Source organism: Gobio gobio (genome assembly GCF_949357685.1).
Source record: "Gobio gobio genome assembly, chromosome: 10".
NCBI classification, from domain to species: domain Eukaryota; kingdom Metazoa; phylum Chordata; class Actinopteri; order Cypriniformes; family Gobionidae; genus Gobio; species Gobio gobio.
In genome coordinates, this window is record NC_137116.1 from 32,489,581 (window position 1) to 32,506,676 (window position 17,096).

The 17,096-nt window shown below is 38.0% G+C and overlaps 1 protein-coding gene across 1 annotated transcript in view; it reads left to right on the forward strand.

The window, feature by feature from the left end:
• The window catches only part of setd1bb (SET domain containing 1B, histone lysine methyltransferase b), a gene marked incomplete at both ends in the record, with an annotated part of 32,158 nt that overhangs the window by 3,709 nt on the left and 11,353 nt on the right, over nucleotides 1-17,096 (forward strand). Inside the window, 7 exons of the mRNA XM_079826323.1 lie at nucleotides 1,196-1,852; nucleotides 1,963-2,118; nucleotides 2,652-2,742; nucleotides 2,936-3,123; nucleotides 3,265-3,355; nucleotides 3,632-4,054; nucleotides 4,404-4,622. Of these exons, the coding sequence (XP_079682449.1) occupies nucleotides 1,196-1,852; nucleotides 1,963-2,118; nucleotides 2,652-2,742; nucleotides 2,936-3,123; nucleotides 3,265-3,355; nucleotides 3,632-4,054; nucleotides 4,404-4,622 (1,825 nt within the window). The remainder of the gene's footprint in view (nucleotides 1-1,195; nucleotides 1,853-1,962; nucleotides 2,119-2,651; nucleotides 2,743-2,935; nucleotides 3,124-3,264; nucleotides 3,356-3,631; nucleotides 4,055-4,403; nucleotides 4,623-17,096) is intronic.

Consider the following 17,096-nt stretch of genomic DNA (forward strand, 5'->3'; position numbering starts at 1 on the left):
CCATCCATCCATCTATCTATCTATCTATCTATCTATCTATCTATCTATCTATCTATCTATCTATCTATCTATCCATCCATCCATCCATCCATCCATCCATCCATCCATCCATCCATCCATCCATCCATCCATCCATCCATCCATCCATCTTATCTGTCTGTCTGTCTTGCTTGCTTCCTTAGTTTACAGTTTTTCTCAGTCGCTTTGGTACATTTCTCGAATCATCCTCGACATTTGCAAAACAGCAAGTGCATTTCTCAAAACAATTCGTACAAATAGCAAAACACCATGGATTCCCTGCAAAAGCCAGTCTTTTGCTCAAAATCCTTAGTTCATCTCTCAAAAGTAAATATCTGTGTCAATGAACATGTCAGTGCCATCAGAATGACAAGTCCTTGTGTCATTGTGTATGAATAAGACAGTCAAATTGCTTAGTCATATTGTCAATATAACTGTACTCTGTAGGGATGTTCTGATGTAAATATGGCTAAAATTTTGATGACAATTATTGTAAATTGTAGGTTACACCTTAGTGTATGTGGGAGTTTGAATGCAAGAGACTGGACAAGATTCACATTTATGCTTTTACTGTTTGTACTGTAATTTGTTGACAGACCATGTCATTGTGATACAGAAAGGAAAAGACAGCACTGCATAGCACAAAGAAAAAACCCCCCAGAAAAACAAAAGTAGAAATGTGAACGTCTAACGGAAATGTATAGAAATATGCTTGACATTTTATGACAACTTGTTCAACCATTTTGCATGTAAAGACTTATGCTATGAACTAATGCCTAAATGTTGTGGGGGGTAAGACTATTCAACAGAGACCCATTATAATACATTTTGATCAACATGACATAAGCAACTGATAATGTAGGAAACAGCAGAGAATTGTATATAATCATTTGCATGGATGTACACAAGCATTTGCAACTTGTTCAAAGAAATGAGAAACTGCTTTTTTGATGTGCACAAGTGACACAATGATGTGAAGATTGAACAGGTAGTTTTGAGAATTTCAATTCTGATCTGAGAAATGTACCAAAGCGACTGAGAAAAACTGTAAATTCTGGAATTGATTTAGAATATAAAAGGAATTCTCAATGAATTTCTGAATGGCACACAACCCTTTTGAATAGAAATGAAGAATAAGCATTCTAAGAATTTACATCAAAATGAATCTCTTTCCTAGGTCAGCCAAAAAGAAGATGAAGACACTTCAGATCAGCCATCTAGTATACCAGTGATCTGCACCAACAGGAGCTCTTTACCTCATCCGATTCCTCAAATGTCCCCACCTCCAAACCTTATACAACCATCTGCTCACTACCCCTCCCTTCTGCCTCCTAATATGCCAACAAAACAGGGTCCTCCTCATCCTCCATTGTTACCTGGATACACTCTACCTACGTCTTGTTCATTGTACCCTCCTCCAAAGACCAAGCAAGTCTGTAGATCACCCAACTGGCAGAGTAGTGCAATACCTCTTCCTATCCCTACTAGAATAACACAAGGGCAAACCTCATTCTCACCCCCCTTCCTCCCTCCACCTTTCAATTTCATGACTCATCGCCCACCTTACCCTTCCTCAGGGTGTTCATCTACCATGTTGAGGTTCAGACCACCTTGGCCTCCTCCCCAAATGCCCAGGTTTGACCCCTCAGTGCCTCCACCAGGATACGTACCAATGAAAGAATCACTCCATAAGGCCACAGTGGATGGAGTTCTAGCTGTTGTTGCTGCAGAGCTGCGGGCTATCGTGAAGAAAGATATACATCGCAGGATGATTGAGATTGTGGCCTTCAAGGCGTTTGATCAGTGGTGGGATAACAAAGAACAGGCAGCTAAGGTAGGATGTGTTTCTTATTTCAACTGTAGTGATGAACTATGTAGTGTCTATCTTTTTTTCCATTACCATTTCAACATTATTTTCATATATATCATGTGGTGCGCCCCTAGGTATCCGCCCCATCTGTTAAATCAGGAGGAACTAAAGACATCAAGCTTAAAGCGATGGAGCAATGCCTGAGAATGACTACTGGGGGAGAAGGCTCTGTATTGGGCACAGGAAAAATAATCAGTCGGCATGGTGCCATTAAACTACCATCATTTAAGGTACAAATATGGTACTTCATATACAGTATATAGAAAATATAGAAGAACTGATTTAGTATGTTGTCTGTAGAGCAGTGCATCCTATACACTTTGTTATTGCCTGCACTATTTTATTTTTATTTTTTATAAAAAACAACAACAATGAAGTGGAATTTATAAGAGGATTTATAAGAGGTTTATAACCGTAATGAATAATGAAGAGGTGGTTCTCAACATTTGTCACACTAAGGCCCCCCATTGTCCACAACAATATTCATAACAGACCCATGAATTTACCAGTGATATACGCCATTTGTAAAATTGATATGTTTCTACCCAATTAAATATTTTACAGCTTGGCTACAAAAATGAATATATACATTATACAAATTATTGTTGTTGGAGGGGGTGAACTAAAATAAGAATTATTTAAAATATGATTTTCAGTTGTCTTTAGGACTTGCTTGGTCTTATTTTATATAATTTATGTCATCTTGAACCCCCTCGAAAGTTTGCAATTTGACATTTTTTTCCTCCATTATGCTTAGTTAAAGAGGAAGGATCCATTAGGTCAGGACTCCACTGATGTTAAAAGGATCTGTCCTTCTCCTGGTCTTGGACCAAACCAACAATCTGAAGATGAAGGTCAGTTTGGCATTGGATTTTTCACATGGAATTAGAAAAAACTATGATTCTTGAGTGTGGAAAAAGGATCTATTTTCAATGGAAATGAATTCACTGACTTTAAATTTCAATGTGACATATCTTTGAACTGTATAACTCAAGTTCAATTAGATTGTGTACACTGAAAAATATTGTCAACATTTATTTCATAAAGAGCAAGAGCAGCAAACAGCCCCAGATAATGTTGGAGAGGACATGACCAAAAATGGCAGTGAAGACACCATGATGAAGCGCAGACATTCCAGGCCACTGGCGTTAGAAAGTGAGGAGGAAGAAGAAGATGAAGAGAATTCTGAGAAGGTGGAGGATCCAGAATCTGAGGAAGTTGATGTGTCTGCTCAGGTACTGTTTCACTTATTTGAAATACAGATGCACTTGATAATATTGATTGCTGAGCTGAAATTGCTTGGGAGATAACACTGATAACACTCAGGAGAGTTGATCATGGACACAGGTTTGATGGTGTCTATTGTTTTTTTTCAGGAGGAGGGTGATGAGCCGAAAGTTGATGAAGTACATAAAGATAAGAAGAGTGATACCTGTGTTATAGAGGATGAAGATAACTCACATTCAGGTTATCATTGATATCAATTATATAAAATAATTATTTTAATTGTATATAATATATTACAATATATTATATAAAATACAATATTTAATTTGCATACAAATATAAACACTACCGCTCAAACGTTTGGAGGCAGAGGCAGTAAGTTTAAAAGTTTGAAAGTAAAAAAGATTTATATTTAAAATAAATGCTGACCTTTTGAACTTTCTATTCATCAAATAATTTACCACATTTTCTATATCTTGTGTGACAACTTTTTTATATTTCTCTTTTATCCTCCAGATACTATCAGCCACACAAGTTCAAACTCGTCTGCTTCTAAAAGCCAAGGATACAACTCCTTAGCCTCTTCCAGAACTGTCTCTGACTCCTCAGCTTCTTCTCCATCTGTTATTGATTCGTCAGCTTCCTCTAGATCTGTCCTCGACTCATCAGACGACAGAAGCGACGACGACTCAGACTGTCTGTCTTCTGGGGAGGACGATCAGTTGGATGGTGAAAGATCTTTTCCTGAAACTCCACGTGAGGACAGGAGAATAGAAGAAGAGATATGGATTTCTTCAGATGAGGATGATAAGGAAAACCAAGAGATGATTCACACTCCATTTTACTCGTCATTCACACATTGGGAAGAAGATCTTGGCCCCCCTGTGACCCCGTCTGCTCCAGATTCAGTTGAAAGTGATGTGGACCATGAATTCTTTGGTTAGTTCATTTTCACATAAAGCACAAATCAACCTCCATGTTTCCAAAGTGAAAATTCTTTTTTATCTGTATAGTGATAATTTAGAGATTATAGATCATAACTTAGAGTTTGAACTGGACATTTAGTAATACAAAATATTATTATTTACATTACTTTACAAGAAGGTGTTTCAGTTTTCTGCAAATTAGATGTTTTTGAGAATTCTTAATAATTTCTTGTAGTTGTGTCAGAGGTAGTTTTCTGACCTTAGCTGGTTTAAGCAGAATATTAAGAAGTGTCTATCATCAATGTTGATGCAATTTGTAATTCATGTAATTTGAAATGTAATTTGTGGTTCTGCTCTTGCAGATTTGAATCCAAGGAGAGCAGATGACCCAGAAGAGGAACTGAGCGTAAGAGTGTACATGCAAGGTCTAAAACTATCTGAGCCTCTCAGATACACCTTACAGGACCCTGTTAAACACTGTTTATCAAACAAATTTAAGCTCCCAGACCCGGTGATATTCTTCTCAGAACAGGATTCAGAGCATCCAAGCCCACCGTCTCCAACATACAGAGGATTGTCAGGTAAGGGTTTACCCTTCACTGATCCATCACACATTTCCAACACTTTTTCAAATTCAGTATTTTTACAATACACATTTTTCAATAGCAGCTTTAGAGAAAATGTCTAAAACAAAAAATGTATACAAACAAACACACACACATACATACTGTATACATGTACATATGTAAATAATGAATACATTCATTTGCAAGCAACCCGTCAAAATAAAAGCTTGGTGATTTAAGACGTATACATTTGTATTGTAATTTTACAGTTGATTTTTTTATTTCTTATTTTATAGTACAACTGTTACAATATTACAATATATTTAGGGGCCAAGCACCGAAGGTGCGAAGGCACCTATTGAAACCGTTCCCGTTCTTATTATTATTATTAGGGGCCAAGCACCGAAGGTGCGAAGGCACCTATTGAAACCGTTCCCGTTCTTATTATTAGGGGCCAAGCACCGAAGGTGCGAAGGCACCTATTGAAACCGTTCCCGTTCCTATTATTATTATTATTCATCTTCTTCTTCTTCCGCCACGAAGTCTATGGCAGCCCATAGAACCGTATGGTAAAAAGTTATGAAATTTGGCACACTAATAGAGGACAGTCTGAAATGTCACCATAGCAAATTTTGAGTCTCTAACTCAATCCCTCTAGCGCCACCATCAGTCCAAAATTAGACTCATGTTTATGCTAATAACTTTTGAACCATAAGGGCTAGAAACGAAATTCTTTTTTCCTCTGATTCCTTGGCTCAAGACATTTCGATTGCACCCTATGACGTCATTTTCCGTCATAATAATTTTCCCGCCATTTTTAATTAACCGAAAAACCTACTTTTGCGAACTCGTCCTAGACGGTTCATCCGATTTGCACGAAAATTGAACCAGATCATCTTCAGACCATGCTGACAAAAAATCTTGCAAATCAAGTTGATTCGTCAAATCATTTGCGATAAACGCGCAAACAAATTTTATGTAGCGGTTGCAAAAGCACTCTTAAGGCAATATCTCCGCAACGCTTTATCGTATTCAAACCAAACTTGGTACATGTCATCACAAGCATGACTTGAGGCAACATGCAGTGTTTCGGCGCAGCGCCACCTACTGGTCCGGAGATACAAAAAATGGCTGTTTTTGCTTATAACTTTTGAACCGTTTGTCCAAAAATCATAAAAGTGGTCTCGTTAGATTCAGGACGGCATGCCGAGTCGTCTGATATTCAATTTTACCATATCGCCCATTTTGGCTGTCGGCCATTTTGAATTATGTGCTAAAATGCTATATTTTACAAATGCATTAGTGTATTGTTACTAAACTCGGTATGTGACTTCCACTCCATGCCCTGAAGGTACTCAAAAAGTTTTGGGGCAGTGCCACCTTGTGGTCAAAAGTTATAACAAACTTGACAAAAATGCTAATAACTTTTGATTTAATTAGCTTAGTATAATGAAACTGGTCATAATACATTCATTGGCTCATGCCGATTCAATTGCATCCTATGACGTCATTTTCGGTTATGATAATTTCCCCGCCATATTTAATTTTCCAAAAAACCTACTTTTGCGAACTCGTCCTAGACGGTTTGTCCGATTTGCACGAAAATTGAACCAGATCATCTTCAGACCATGCTGACAAAAAATCTTGCAAATCAAGTTGATTCGTCAAATCGTTTTTGATAAACGTGCACACAAATTTTACGTAGCGGTTGCAAAAACACTCATAAGGCTATATCTCTACAATGCTTTATCGTATTCAATCCAAACTTGGTACATGTCATCACAAGCATGACTTGAGGCAACATGCAGTGTTTCGGCGCAGCGCCACCTACTGGTCCGGAGATACAAAAAATGGCTGTTTTTGCTTATAACTTTTGAACTGTTTGTCCAAAAATCATAAAAGTTGTCTCGTTAGATTCAGGACGGTATTCAGAGTTGTCTGATATTCAATTTTACCATATCGGCCATTTTGGCTCTCGGCTATTTTGAATTATGTGCTAAAATACTATATTTTACAAACGCATTAGTCTATCGTTACGAAACTTGGTATGGGTCTTCCGCACCATGCTTTGAAGGTACTCAAAAAGTTTTGGGGCAGTGCCACCTTGTGGTCAGAGGTTATAACAAAATTTATAAACATGCTAATAACTTTTGATTATATTAGCCTAGTTTAATGAAACTGGTCATAATACATTTATTGGCTCATGCCGAGAACATAGATACTAATTTTGCCATATTTGGTCAAACATCCTGTCCTCAATGTTCTTATTTGATCAAAACCTACTTTTTCAAACTCATCCTAGACCGTTTATCCAATTTCCACCAAAATCGAATCGTATCATCTTCAGACTGTGTCAACAAAAAGTTAGGGATTTTGCATCAATAGATGAAACCATTTTTGTAAACCGCAGCGACGAAATTGAGCCATGATGCCAAAATGACTCTTGAGGCTGTATCTCTGCAATGCTTTGACATATTGGCATCAAACTTTGCATGTGTCATTGTTCCCTTATTCTGACCACAGCACATCAATTTCGTAACTGTGCCACCTATTGGTCAAAAGTGATAAACCATTAACTTATATTATCAGTGACTCTATATATGATATTTCAGCCATTTTGCCTAATCTTCTTAAACTGTATAATTGTTAATTGTTGCAGTTGGTCTGACACTCTCAGACTACAATGCATTTTTCAGCCTTTTGCCTAAAATCATCTTAAAACGAGATTAATTGCTCATTGCTCCAGTTGATCTGACACTGCCAGCCATTTTGGCATGTCTTGTCTTCTTCTTTGCGCTTGGCCCCGGTATTGCTGCTTGCAGCTATATTTATTATTCATCTTCTTCTTCTTCTTCTTCTTCCGCCACAAAGTCTATGGCAGCCCATAGAACCGTATGGTAAAAAGTTGTGAAATTTGGCACACTAATAGAGGACAGTCTGAAATGTCACCGTAGCAAATTTGGAGTCTCAAACTCAATCCCTCTAGCGCCACCATCAGTCCAAAATTTGACTCATGTTTATGCTAATAACTTTTGAACCATAAGGGCTAGAAACAAAATTCTTTTTTCCTCTGATTCCTTGGCTCAAGACGATTCCATTGCACCCTATGACGTCATTTTCCGTCATAAAAAATTTCCCGCCATTTTGAATTTTCCGAAAAACCTACTTTTACGAACTCGTCCTAGACGGTTCATCCGATTTGCACGAAAATTGAACCAGATCATCTTCAGACCATGCTAACAAAAAATCTTGCAAATCAAGTTGATTCGTCAAATCATTTGCGATACACGCGCAAACAAATTTTATGTAGCGGTTGCAAAAACACTCTTAAGGCAATATCTCCGCAACGCTTTATCGTATTAAAACCAAACTTGGTACATGTCATCACAAGCATGACTTGAGGCAACATACAGCGTTTCGGCGCAGCGCCACCTACTGGTCCGGAGATACGAAAAATTGCTATTTTTGCTTATAACTTCTGAACCGTTTGTCCAAAAATCATAAAAGTGGTCTCGTTACATTCAGGACGGCATTCCGAGTCGTCTGATATTCAATTTTACCATATCGGCCATTTTGGCTGTCGGCCATTTTGAATTTTGTCAAAAAATGCTATATTTTACAAATGCATTAGTATATTGTTACTAAATTCGGTATGTGACTTCCTTGCTATGCCCTGAAGGTACACAAAAAGTTTTAGGGCAGTGCCACCTTGTGGTCAAAAGATATAACAAACTTGACAAAAATGCTAATAACTTTTGATTAAATTAGCCTAGTATATTGAAACTGGTCATAATAGAGTCATTGGCTCATGCCGATTCAATTGCAACCTATGATGTCATTTTCGGTCATGATAATTTCCCCGCCATTTTTAATTTTCCAAAAAACCTACTTTTACGAACTCGTCCTAGACGGTTTGTCCGATTTGCACGAAAATTGAACCAGATCATCTTCAGACCATGCTGACAAAAAATCTTGCAAATCAAGTTGATTTGTCAAATCGTTTTTGATAAACGCGCACACAAATTTTGCGTAGCGGTTGCAAAAACACTCATAAGCCTATATCTCCACAACGCTTTATCGTATTCAAACCAATCTTGGTATATGTCATCACAAGCATGACCTGAAGCAACATGCAGCGTTTCGGCGCAGCGCCACCTACTGGTCCGGAGATACAAAAAATGGCTATTTTTGCTTATAACTTTTGAACTGTTTGTCCAAAAATCATGTCTTCCGCACCATGCTTTGAAGGTACTCAAAACGTTTTGGGGCAGTGCCACCTTGTGGTCAGAGGTTATTACAAAATTTACAAACATGCTAATAACTTTTGATTAAATTAGCCTAGTTTAATGAAACTGGTCATAATACAGTCATTGGCTCATGCCGAGAACAGAGATACTAATTTTTCCATATTTGGTCAAACATCCTGTCCTCAATGTTTTTATTTGATCAAAACCTACTTTTTCAAACTCATCCTAGACCGTTTGTCCAATTTCCACCAAAATCGAATCGTATCATCTTCAGACTGTGTCAACAAAAAGTTAGGGATTTTGCATCAATAGATGAAACCGTTTTTGTAAACCGCAGCGACGAAGTTGAGCCATTATGCCAAAATTACTCTTGAGGCTGTATCTCTGCAATGCTTTGACATATTGGCATCAAACTTTGCATGTGTCATTGTTCGCTTATTCTCACCACACCACATCAATTTCGTATCTGTGCCACCTATTGCTCAAAAGTGATAAACCATTAACTTACATTATCAGTGACTCAATATATGATATTTCAGCCATTTTGCCTAATCTTCTTAAACTGTATAATTGTTAATTGTTGCAGTTGGTCTGACACTCTCAGACTACAATGCATTTTCAGCCTTTTGCTTAAAATCATCTTAAAACGTGATTAATTGCTCATTGCTCCAGTTGATCTGACACTGCCAGCCATTTTGGCATGTCTTGTCTTCTTCTTTGCGCTTGGCCCCGGTATTGCTGCTTGCAGCTATATTTCATCTTCTTCTTCTTCTTCTTCTTCTTCTTCTTCTTCCGCCACGAAGTCTATGGCAGCCCATAGAACCGTATGGTAAAAAGTTGTGAAATTTGGCACACTAATAGAGGACAGTCTGAAATGTCACCGTAGCAAATTTGGAGTCTCAAACTCAATCCCTCTAGCGCCACCATCAGTCCAAAATTTGACTCATGTTTATGCTAATAACTTTTGAACCATAAGGGCTAGAAACAAAATTCTTTTTTCCTCTGATTCCTTGGCTCAAGACGATTCCATTGCACCCTATGACGTCATTTTCCGTCATAAAAATTTTCCCGCCATTTTGAATTTTCCGAAAAACCTACTTTTACGAACTCGTCCTAGACGGTTCATCCGATTTGCACGAAAATTGAACCAGATCATCTTCAGACCATGCTGACAAAAAATCTTGCAAATCAAGTTGATTCGTCAAATCATTTGCGATAAACGCGCAAACAAATTTTACGTAGCGGTTGCAAAAACACTCTTAAGGCAATATCTCCGCAACGCTTTATCGTATTCAAACCAAACTTGGTACATGTCATCACAAGCATGACTTGAGGCAACATACAGCGTTTCGGCGCAGCGCCACCTACTGGTCCGGAGATACGAAAAATTGCAATTTTTGCTTATAACTTCTGAACTGTTTGTCCAAAAATCATAAAAGTGGTCTCGTTACATTCAGGACGGCATGCCGAGTCTTCTGATATTCAATTTTACCATATCGGCCATTTTGGCTGTCGGCCATTTTGAATTTTGTCAAAAAATGCTATATTTTACAAATGCATTAGTATATTGTTACTAAACTCGGTATGTGACTTCCTTGCTATGCCCTGGAGGTACTCAAAAAGTTTTAGGGCAGTGCCACCTTGTGGTCAAAAGATATAACAAACTTGACAAAAATGCTAATAACTTTTGATTAAATTAGCCTAGTATATTGAAACTGGTCATAATAGAGTCATTGGCTCATGCCGATTCAATTGCAACCTATGATGTCATTTTCGGTCATGATAATTTCCCCGCCATTTTTAATTTTCCAAAAAACCTACTTTTACGAACTCGTCCTAGACGGTTTGTCCGATTCGCACGAAAATTGAACCAGATCATCTTCAGACCATGCTGACAAAAAATCTTGCAAATCAAGTTGATTTGTCAAATCGTTTTCGATAAACGCGCACACAAATTTTGCGTAGCGGTTGCAAAAACACTCATAAGCCTCTATCTCCACAACGCTTTATCGTATTCAAACCAATCTTGGTATATGTCATCACAAGCATGACCTGAAGCAACATGCAGCGTTTCGGGGCAGCGCCACCTACTGGTCCGGAGATACAAAAAATGGCTATTTTTGCTTATAACTTTTGAACTGTTTGTCCAAAAATCATGTCTTCCGCACCATGCTTTGAAGGTACTCAAAAAGTTTTGGGGCAGTGCCACCTTGTGGTCAGAGGTTATAACAAAATTTACAAAAATGCTAATAACTTTTGATTAAATTAGCTTAGTTAAATGAAACTGGTCATAATACATTCATTGGCTCATGCCGATTTAATTGCACCCTATGAAGTCATTTTCGGTCATGATAATTTCCCCGCCATTTTTAATTTTCGAAAAAACCTACTTTTACAAACTCGTCCTAGACGGTTTGTCCGATTTGCACGAAAATTGAACCAGATCATCTTCAGACCATGCTGACAAAAAATCTTGCAAATCAAGTTGATTTGTCAAATCGTTTTTGATAAACGCGCACACAAATTTTGCGTGGCGGTTGCAAAAACACTCATAAGGCTATATCTCCGCAACGCTCTATCGTATTCAAACCAAACTTGGTACATGTCATCACAAGCATGACTTGAGGCAACATGCAGTGTTTCGGCGCAGCGCCACCTACTGGTCCGGAGATATGAAAAATGGCTATTTTTGCTTATAACTTTTGAACCGTTTGTCCAAAAATCATAAAAGTGGTCTCGTTATATTCAGGAAGGCATGCAGAGTCGTCTGATATTAAATTCTACCAAATCGGCCATTTTGGCTGTCGGCCATTTTGAATTATGTGCTAAAATACTATATTTTACAAACTCATTAGTCTATCGTTACGAAACTTGGTATGTGTGTTCCGCACCATGCTTTGAAGGTACTCAAAAAGTTTTGGGGCAGTGCCACCTTGTGGTCAAAGGTTATAACAAAATTTACAAAAATGCTAATAACTTTTGATTAAATTAGCTTAGTTAAATGAAACTGGTCATAATACATTCATTGGCTCATGCCGATTTAATTGCACCCTATGAAGTCATTTTCGGTCATGATAATTTCCCCGCCATTTTTAATTTTCGAAAAAACCTACTTTTACAAACTCGTCCTAGACGGTTTGTCCGATTTGCACGAAAATTGAACCAGATCATCTTCAGACCATGCTGACAAAAAATCTTGCAAATCAAGTTGATTTGTCAAATCATTTGTGTTAAACGCGCAAACAAATTTTACGTAGCGGTTGCAAAAGCACTCTTAAGGCAATATCTCCGCAATGCTTTATCGTATTCAAACCAAACTTGGTACATGTTATCACAAGCATGACTTGAGGCAACATACAGCCTTTCGGCGCAGCGCCACCTACTGGTCCGGAGATACAAAAAAATGGCTATTTTTGCTTATAATTTTTGAACCGTTTGTCCAAAAATCATAAAAGTTGTCTCGTTAGATTCAGGACGGTATTCAGAGTTGTCTGATTTTCAATTTTACCATATCGGCCATTTTGGCTCTCGGCCAATTTGAATTATGTGCTAAAATACTATATTTTACAAACGCATTAGTCTATCGTTACGAAACTTGGTATGGGTCTTCCGCACCATGCTTTGAAGGTACTCAAAAAGTTTTGGGGTAGTGCCACCTTGTGGTCAAAGGTTATAACAAAATTTACAAAAATGCTAATAACTTTTGATTAAATTAGCCTAGTTTAATGAAACGGGTCATAATACATTTATTGGCTCATGCCGAGAATATAGATACTAATTTTGCCATGTTTGGTCAAACATCTTGTCCTCAATGTTCTTATTTGATCAAAACCTACTTTTTCAAACTCATCCTAGACCGTTTGTCCAATTTCCACCAAAATCGAATCGTATCATCTTCAGACTATGTCAACAAAAAGTTAGGGATTTTGCATCAATAGATGAAACCGTTTTTGTAAACCGCAGCGACGAATTTGAGGCATGATGCCAAAATGACTCTTGAGGCTGTATCTCTGCAATGCTTTGACATATTGGTATCAAACTTTGCATGTGTCATTGTTCCGTTATTCTGACCACACCATATCAATTTTGTAACTGCGCCACCTATTGGTCAAAAGTGATAAACCATTAACTTATATTATCAGTGACTCTATATATGATATTTCAGCCATTTTGCCTAATCTTCTTAAACTGTATAATTGTTCATTGTTGCAGTTGGTCTGACACTGTCAGACTACAATGCATTTTTCAGCCTTTTGCCTAAAATCATCTTAAAACGTGATTAATTGCTCATTGCTCCAGTTGATCTGACACTGCCAGCCATTTTGGCATGTCTTGTCTTCTTCTTTGCGCTTGGCCCCGGTATTGCTGCTTGTTAGGGGCCAAGCACCGAAGGTGCGAAGGCACCTATTGAAACCGTTCCCGTTCTTATTATTATTATTAGGGGCCAAGCACCGAAGGTGCGAAGGCACCTATTGAAACCGTTCCCGTTCTTATTATTATTATTCATCTTCTTCTTCTTCTTCCGCCACGAAGTCTATGGCAGCCCATAGAACCGTATGGTAAAAAGTTGTGAAATTTGGCACACTAATAGAGGACAGTCTGAAATATCACCGTAGCAAATTTGGAGTCTCAAACTCAATCCCTCTAGCGCCACCATCAGTCCAAATTTTGACTCATGTTTATGCTAATAACTTTTGAACCATAAGGGCTAGAAACAAAATTCTTTTTTCCTCTGATTCCTTGGCTCAAGGCGATTCGATTGCACCCTATGACGTCATTTTCCGTCATAAAAATTTTCCCGCCATTTTTAATTTTCCGAAAAACCTACTTTTACGAACTCGTCCTAGACGGTTCATCCGATTTGCACGAAAATTGATCCAGATCATCTTCAGACCATGCTGACAAAAAATCTTGCAAATCAAGTTGATTCGTCAAATCATTTGCGATAAACGCGCAAACAAATTTTACGTAGCGGTTGCAAAAACACTCTTAAGGCAATATCTCCGCAACGCTTTATCGTATTTAAACCAAACTTGGTACATGTCATCACAAGCATGACTTGAGGCAACATACAGCGTTTCGGCGCAGCGCCACCTACTGGTCCGGAGATACGAAAAATTGCTATTTTTGCTTATAACTTCTGAACTGTTTGTCCAAAAATCATAAAAGTGGTCTCGTTACATTCAGGACGGCATGCCGAGTCGTCTGATATTCAATTTTACCATATCGGCCATTTTGGCTGTCGGCCATTTTGAATTTTGTCAAAAAATGCGATATTTTACAAATGCATTAGTATATTGTTACTAAACTCGGTATGTGACTTCCTTGCTATGCCCTGAAGGTACTCAAAAAGTTTTAGGGCAGTGCCACCTTGTGGTCAAAAGATATAACAAACTTGACAAAAATGCTAATAACTTTTAATTAAATTAGCCTAGTATATTGAAACTGGTCATAATAGAGTCATTGGCTCATGCCGATTCAATTGCAACCTATGATGTCATTTTCGGTCATGATAATTTCCCCGCCATTTTTAATTTTCCAAAAAACCTACTTTTACGAACTCGTCCTAGACGGTTTGTCCGATTTGCACGAAAATTTAACCAGATCATCTTCAGACCATGCTGACAAAAAATCTTGCAAATCAAGTTGATTTGTCAAATCGTTTTCGATAAACGCGCACACAAATTTTGCGTAGCGGTTGCAAAAACACTCATAAGCCTATATCTCCACAACGCTTTATCGTATTCAAACCAATCTTGGTATATGTCATCACAAGCATGACCTGAAGCAACATGCAGCGTTTCGGCGCAGCGCCACCTACTGGTCCGGAGATACAAAAAATGGCTATTTTTGCTTATAACTTTTGAACTGTTTGTCCAAAAATCATGTCTTCCGCACCATGCTTTGAAGGTACTCAAAACGTTTTGGGGCAGTGCCACCTTGTGGTCAGAGGTTATAACAAAATTTACAAACATGCTAATAACTTTTGATTAAATTAGCCTAGTTTAATGAAACTGGTCATAATACAGTCATTGGCTCATGCCGAGAACAGAGATACTAATTTTTCCATATTTGGTCAAACATCCTGTCCTCAATGTTCTTATTTGATCAAAACCTACTTTTTCAAACTCATCCTAGACCGTTTGTCCAATTTCCACCAAAATCGAATCGTATCATCTTCAGACTGTGTCAACAAAAAGTTAGGGATTTTGCATCAATAGATGAAACCGTTTTTGTAAACCGCAGCGACGAAGTTGAGCCATTATGCCAAAATTACTCTTGAGGCTGTATCTCTGCAATGCTTTGACATATTGGCATCAAACTTTGCATGTGTCATTGTTCCCTTATTCTGACCACACCACATCAATTTCGTATCTGTGCCACCTATTGGTCAAAAGTGATAAACCATTAACTTACATTATCAGTGACTCAATATATGATATTTCAGCCATTTTGCCTAATCTTCTTAAACTGTATAATTGTTAATTGTTGCAGTTGGTCTGACACTCTCAGACTACAATGCGTTTTTCAGCCTTTTGCCTAAAATCATCTTAAAATGTTATTAATTGCTCATTGCTCCAGTTGATCTGACACTGCCAGCCATTTTGGCATGTCTTGTCTTCTTCTTTGCGCTTGGCCCCGGTATTGCTGCTTGCAGCTATATTTCATCTTCTTCTTCTTCTTCCGCCACGAAGTCTATGGCAGCCCATAGAACCGTATGGTAAAAAGTTGTGAAATTTGGCACACTAATAGAGGACAGTCTGAAATGTCACCGTAGCAAATTTGGAGTCTCAAACTCAATCCCTCTAGCGCCACCATCAGTCCAAATTTTGACTCATGTTTATGCTAATAACTTTTGAACCATAAGGGCTAGAAACAAAATTCTTTTTTCCTCTGATTCCTTGGCTCAAGGCGATTCCATTGCACCCTATGACCTCATTTTCCGTCATAAAAATTTTCCCGCCATTTTTAATTTTCCGAAAAACCTACTTTTACGAACTCGTCCTAGACGGTTCATCCGATTTGCACGAAAATTGATCCAGATCATCTTCAGACCATGCTGACAAAAAATCTTGCAAATCAAGTTGATTCGTCAAATCATTTGCGATAAACGCGCAAACAAATTTTACGTAGCGGTTGCAAAAACACTCTTAAGGCAATATCTCCGCAACGCTTTATCGTATTTAAACCAAACTTGGTACATGTCATCACAAGCATGACTTGAGGCAACATACAGCGTTTCGGCGCAGCGCCACCTACTGGTCCGGAGATACGAAAAATTGCTATTTTTGCTTATAACTTCTGAACTGTTTGTCCAAAAATCATAAAAGTGGTCTCGTTACATTCAGGACGGCATGCCGAGTCGTCTGATATTCAATTTTACCATATCGGCCATTTTGGCTGTCGGCCATTTTGAATTTTGTCAAAAAATGCGATATTTTACAAATGCATTAGTATATTGTTACTAAACTCGGTATGTGACTTCCTTGCTATGCCCTGAAGGTACTCAAAAAGTTTTAGGGCAGTGCCACCTTGTGGTCAAAAGATATAACAAACTTGACAAAAATGCTAATAACTTTTAATTAAATTAGCCTAGTATATTGAAACTGGTCATAATAGAGTCATTGGCTCATGCCGATTCAATTGCAACCTATGATGTCATTTTCGGTCATGATAATTTCCCCGCCATTTTTAATTTTCCAAAAAACCTACTTTTACGAACTCGTCCTAGACGGTTTGTCCGATTTGCACGAAAATTGAACCAGATCATCTTCAGACCATGCTGACAAAAAATCTTGCAAATCAAGTTCATTTGTCAAATCGTTTTCGATAAACGCGCACACAAATTTTGCGTAGCGGTTGCAAAAACACTCATAAGCCTATATCTCCACAACGCTTTATCGTATTCAAACCAATCTTGGTATATGTCATCACAAGCATGACCTGAAGCAACATATAGCGTTTCGGCGCAGCGCCACCTACTGGTCCGGAGATACAAAAAATGGCTATTTTTGCTTATAACTTTTGAACTGTTTGTCCAAAAATCATGTCTTCCGCACCATGCTTTGAAGGTACTCAAAACGTTTTGGGGCAGTGCCACCTTGTGGTCAGAGGTTATAACAAAATTTACAAACATGCTAATAACTTTTGATTAAATTAGCCTAGTTTAATGAAACTGGTCATAATACAGTCATTGGCTCATGCCGAGAACAGAGATACTAATTTTTCCATATTTGGTCAA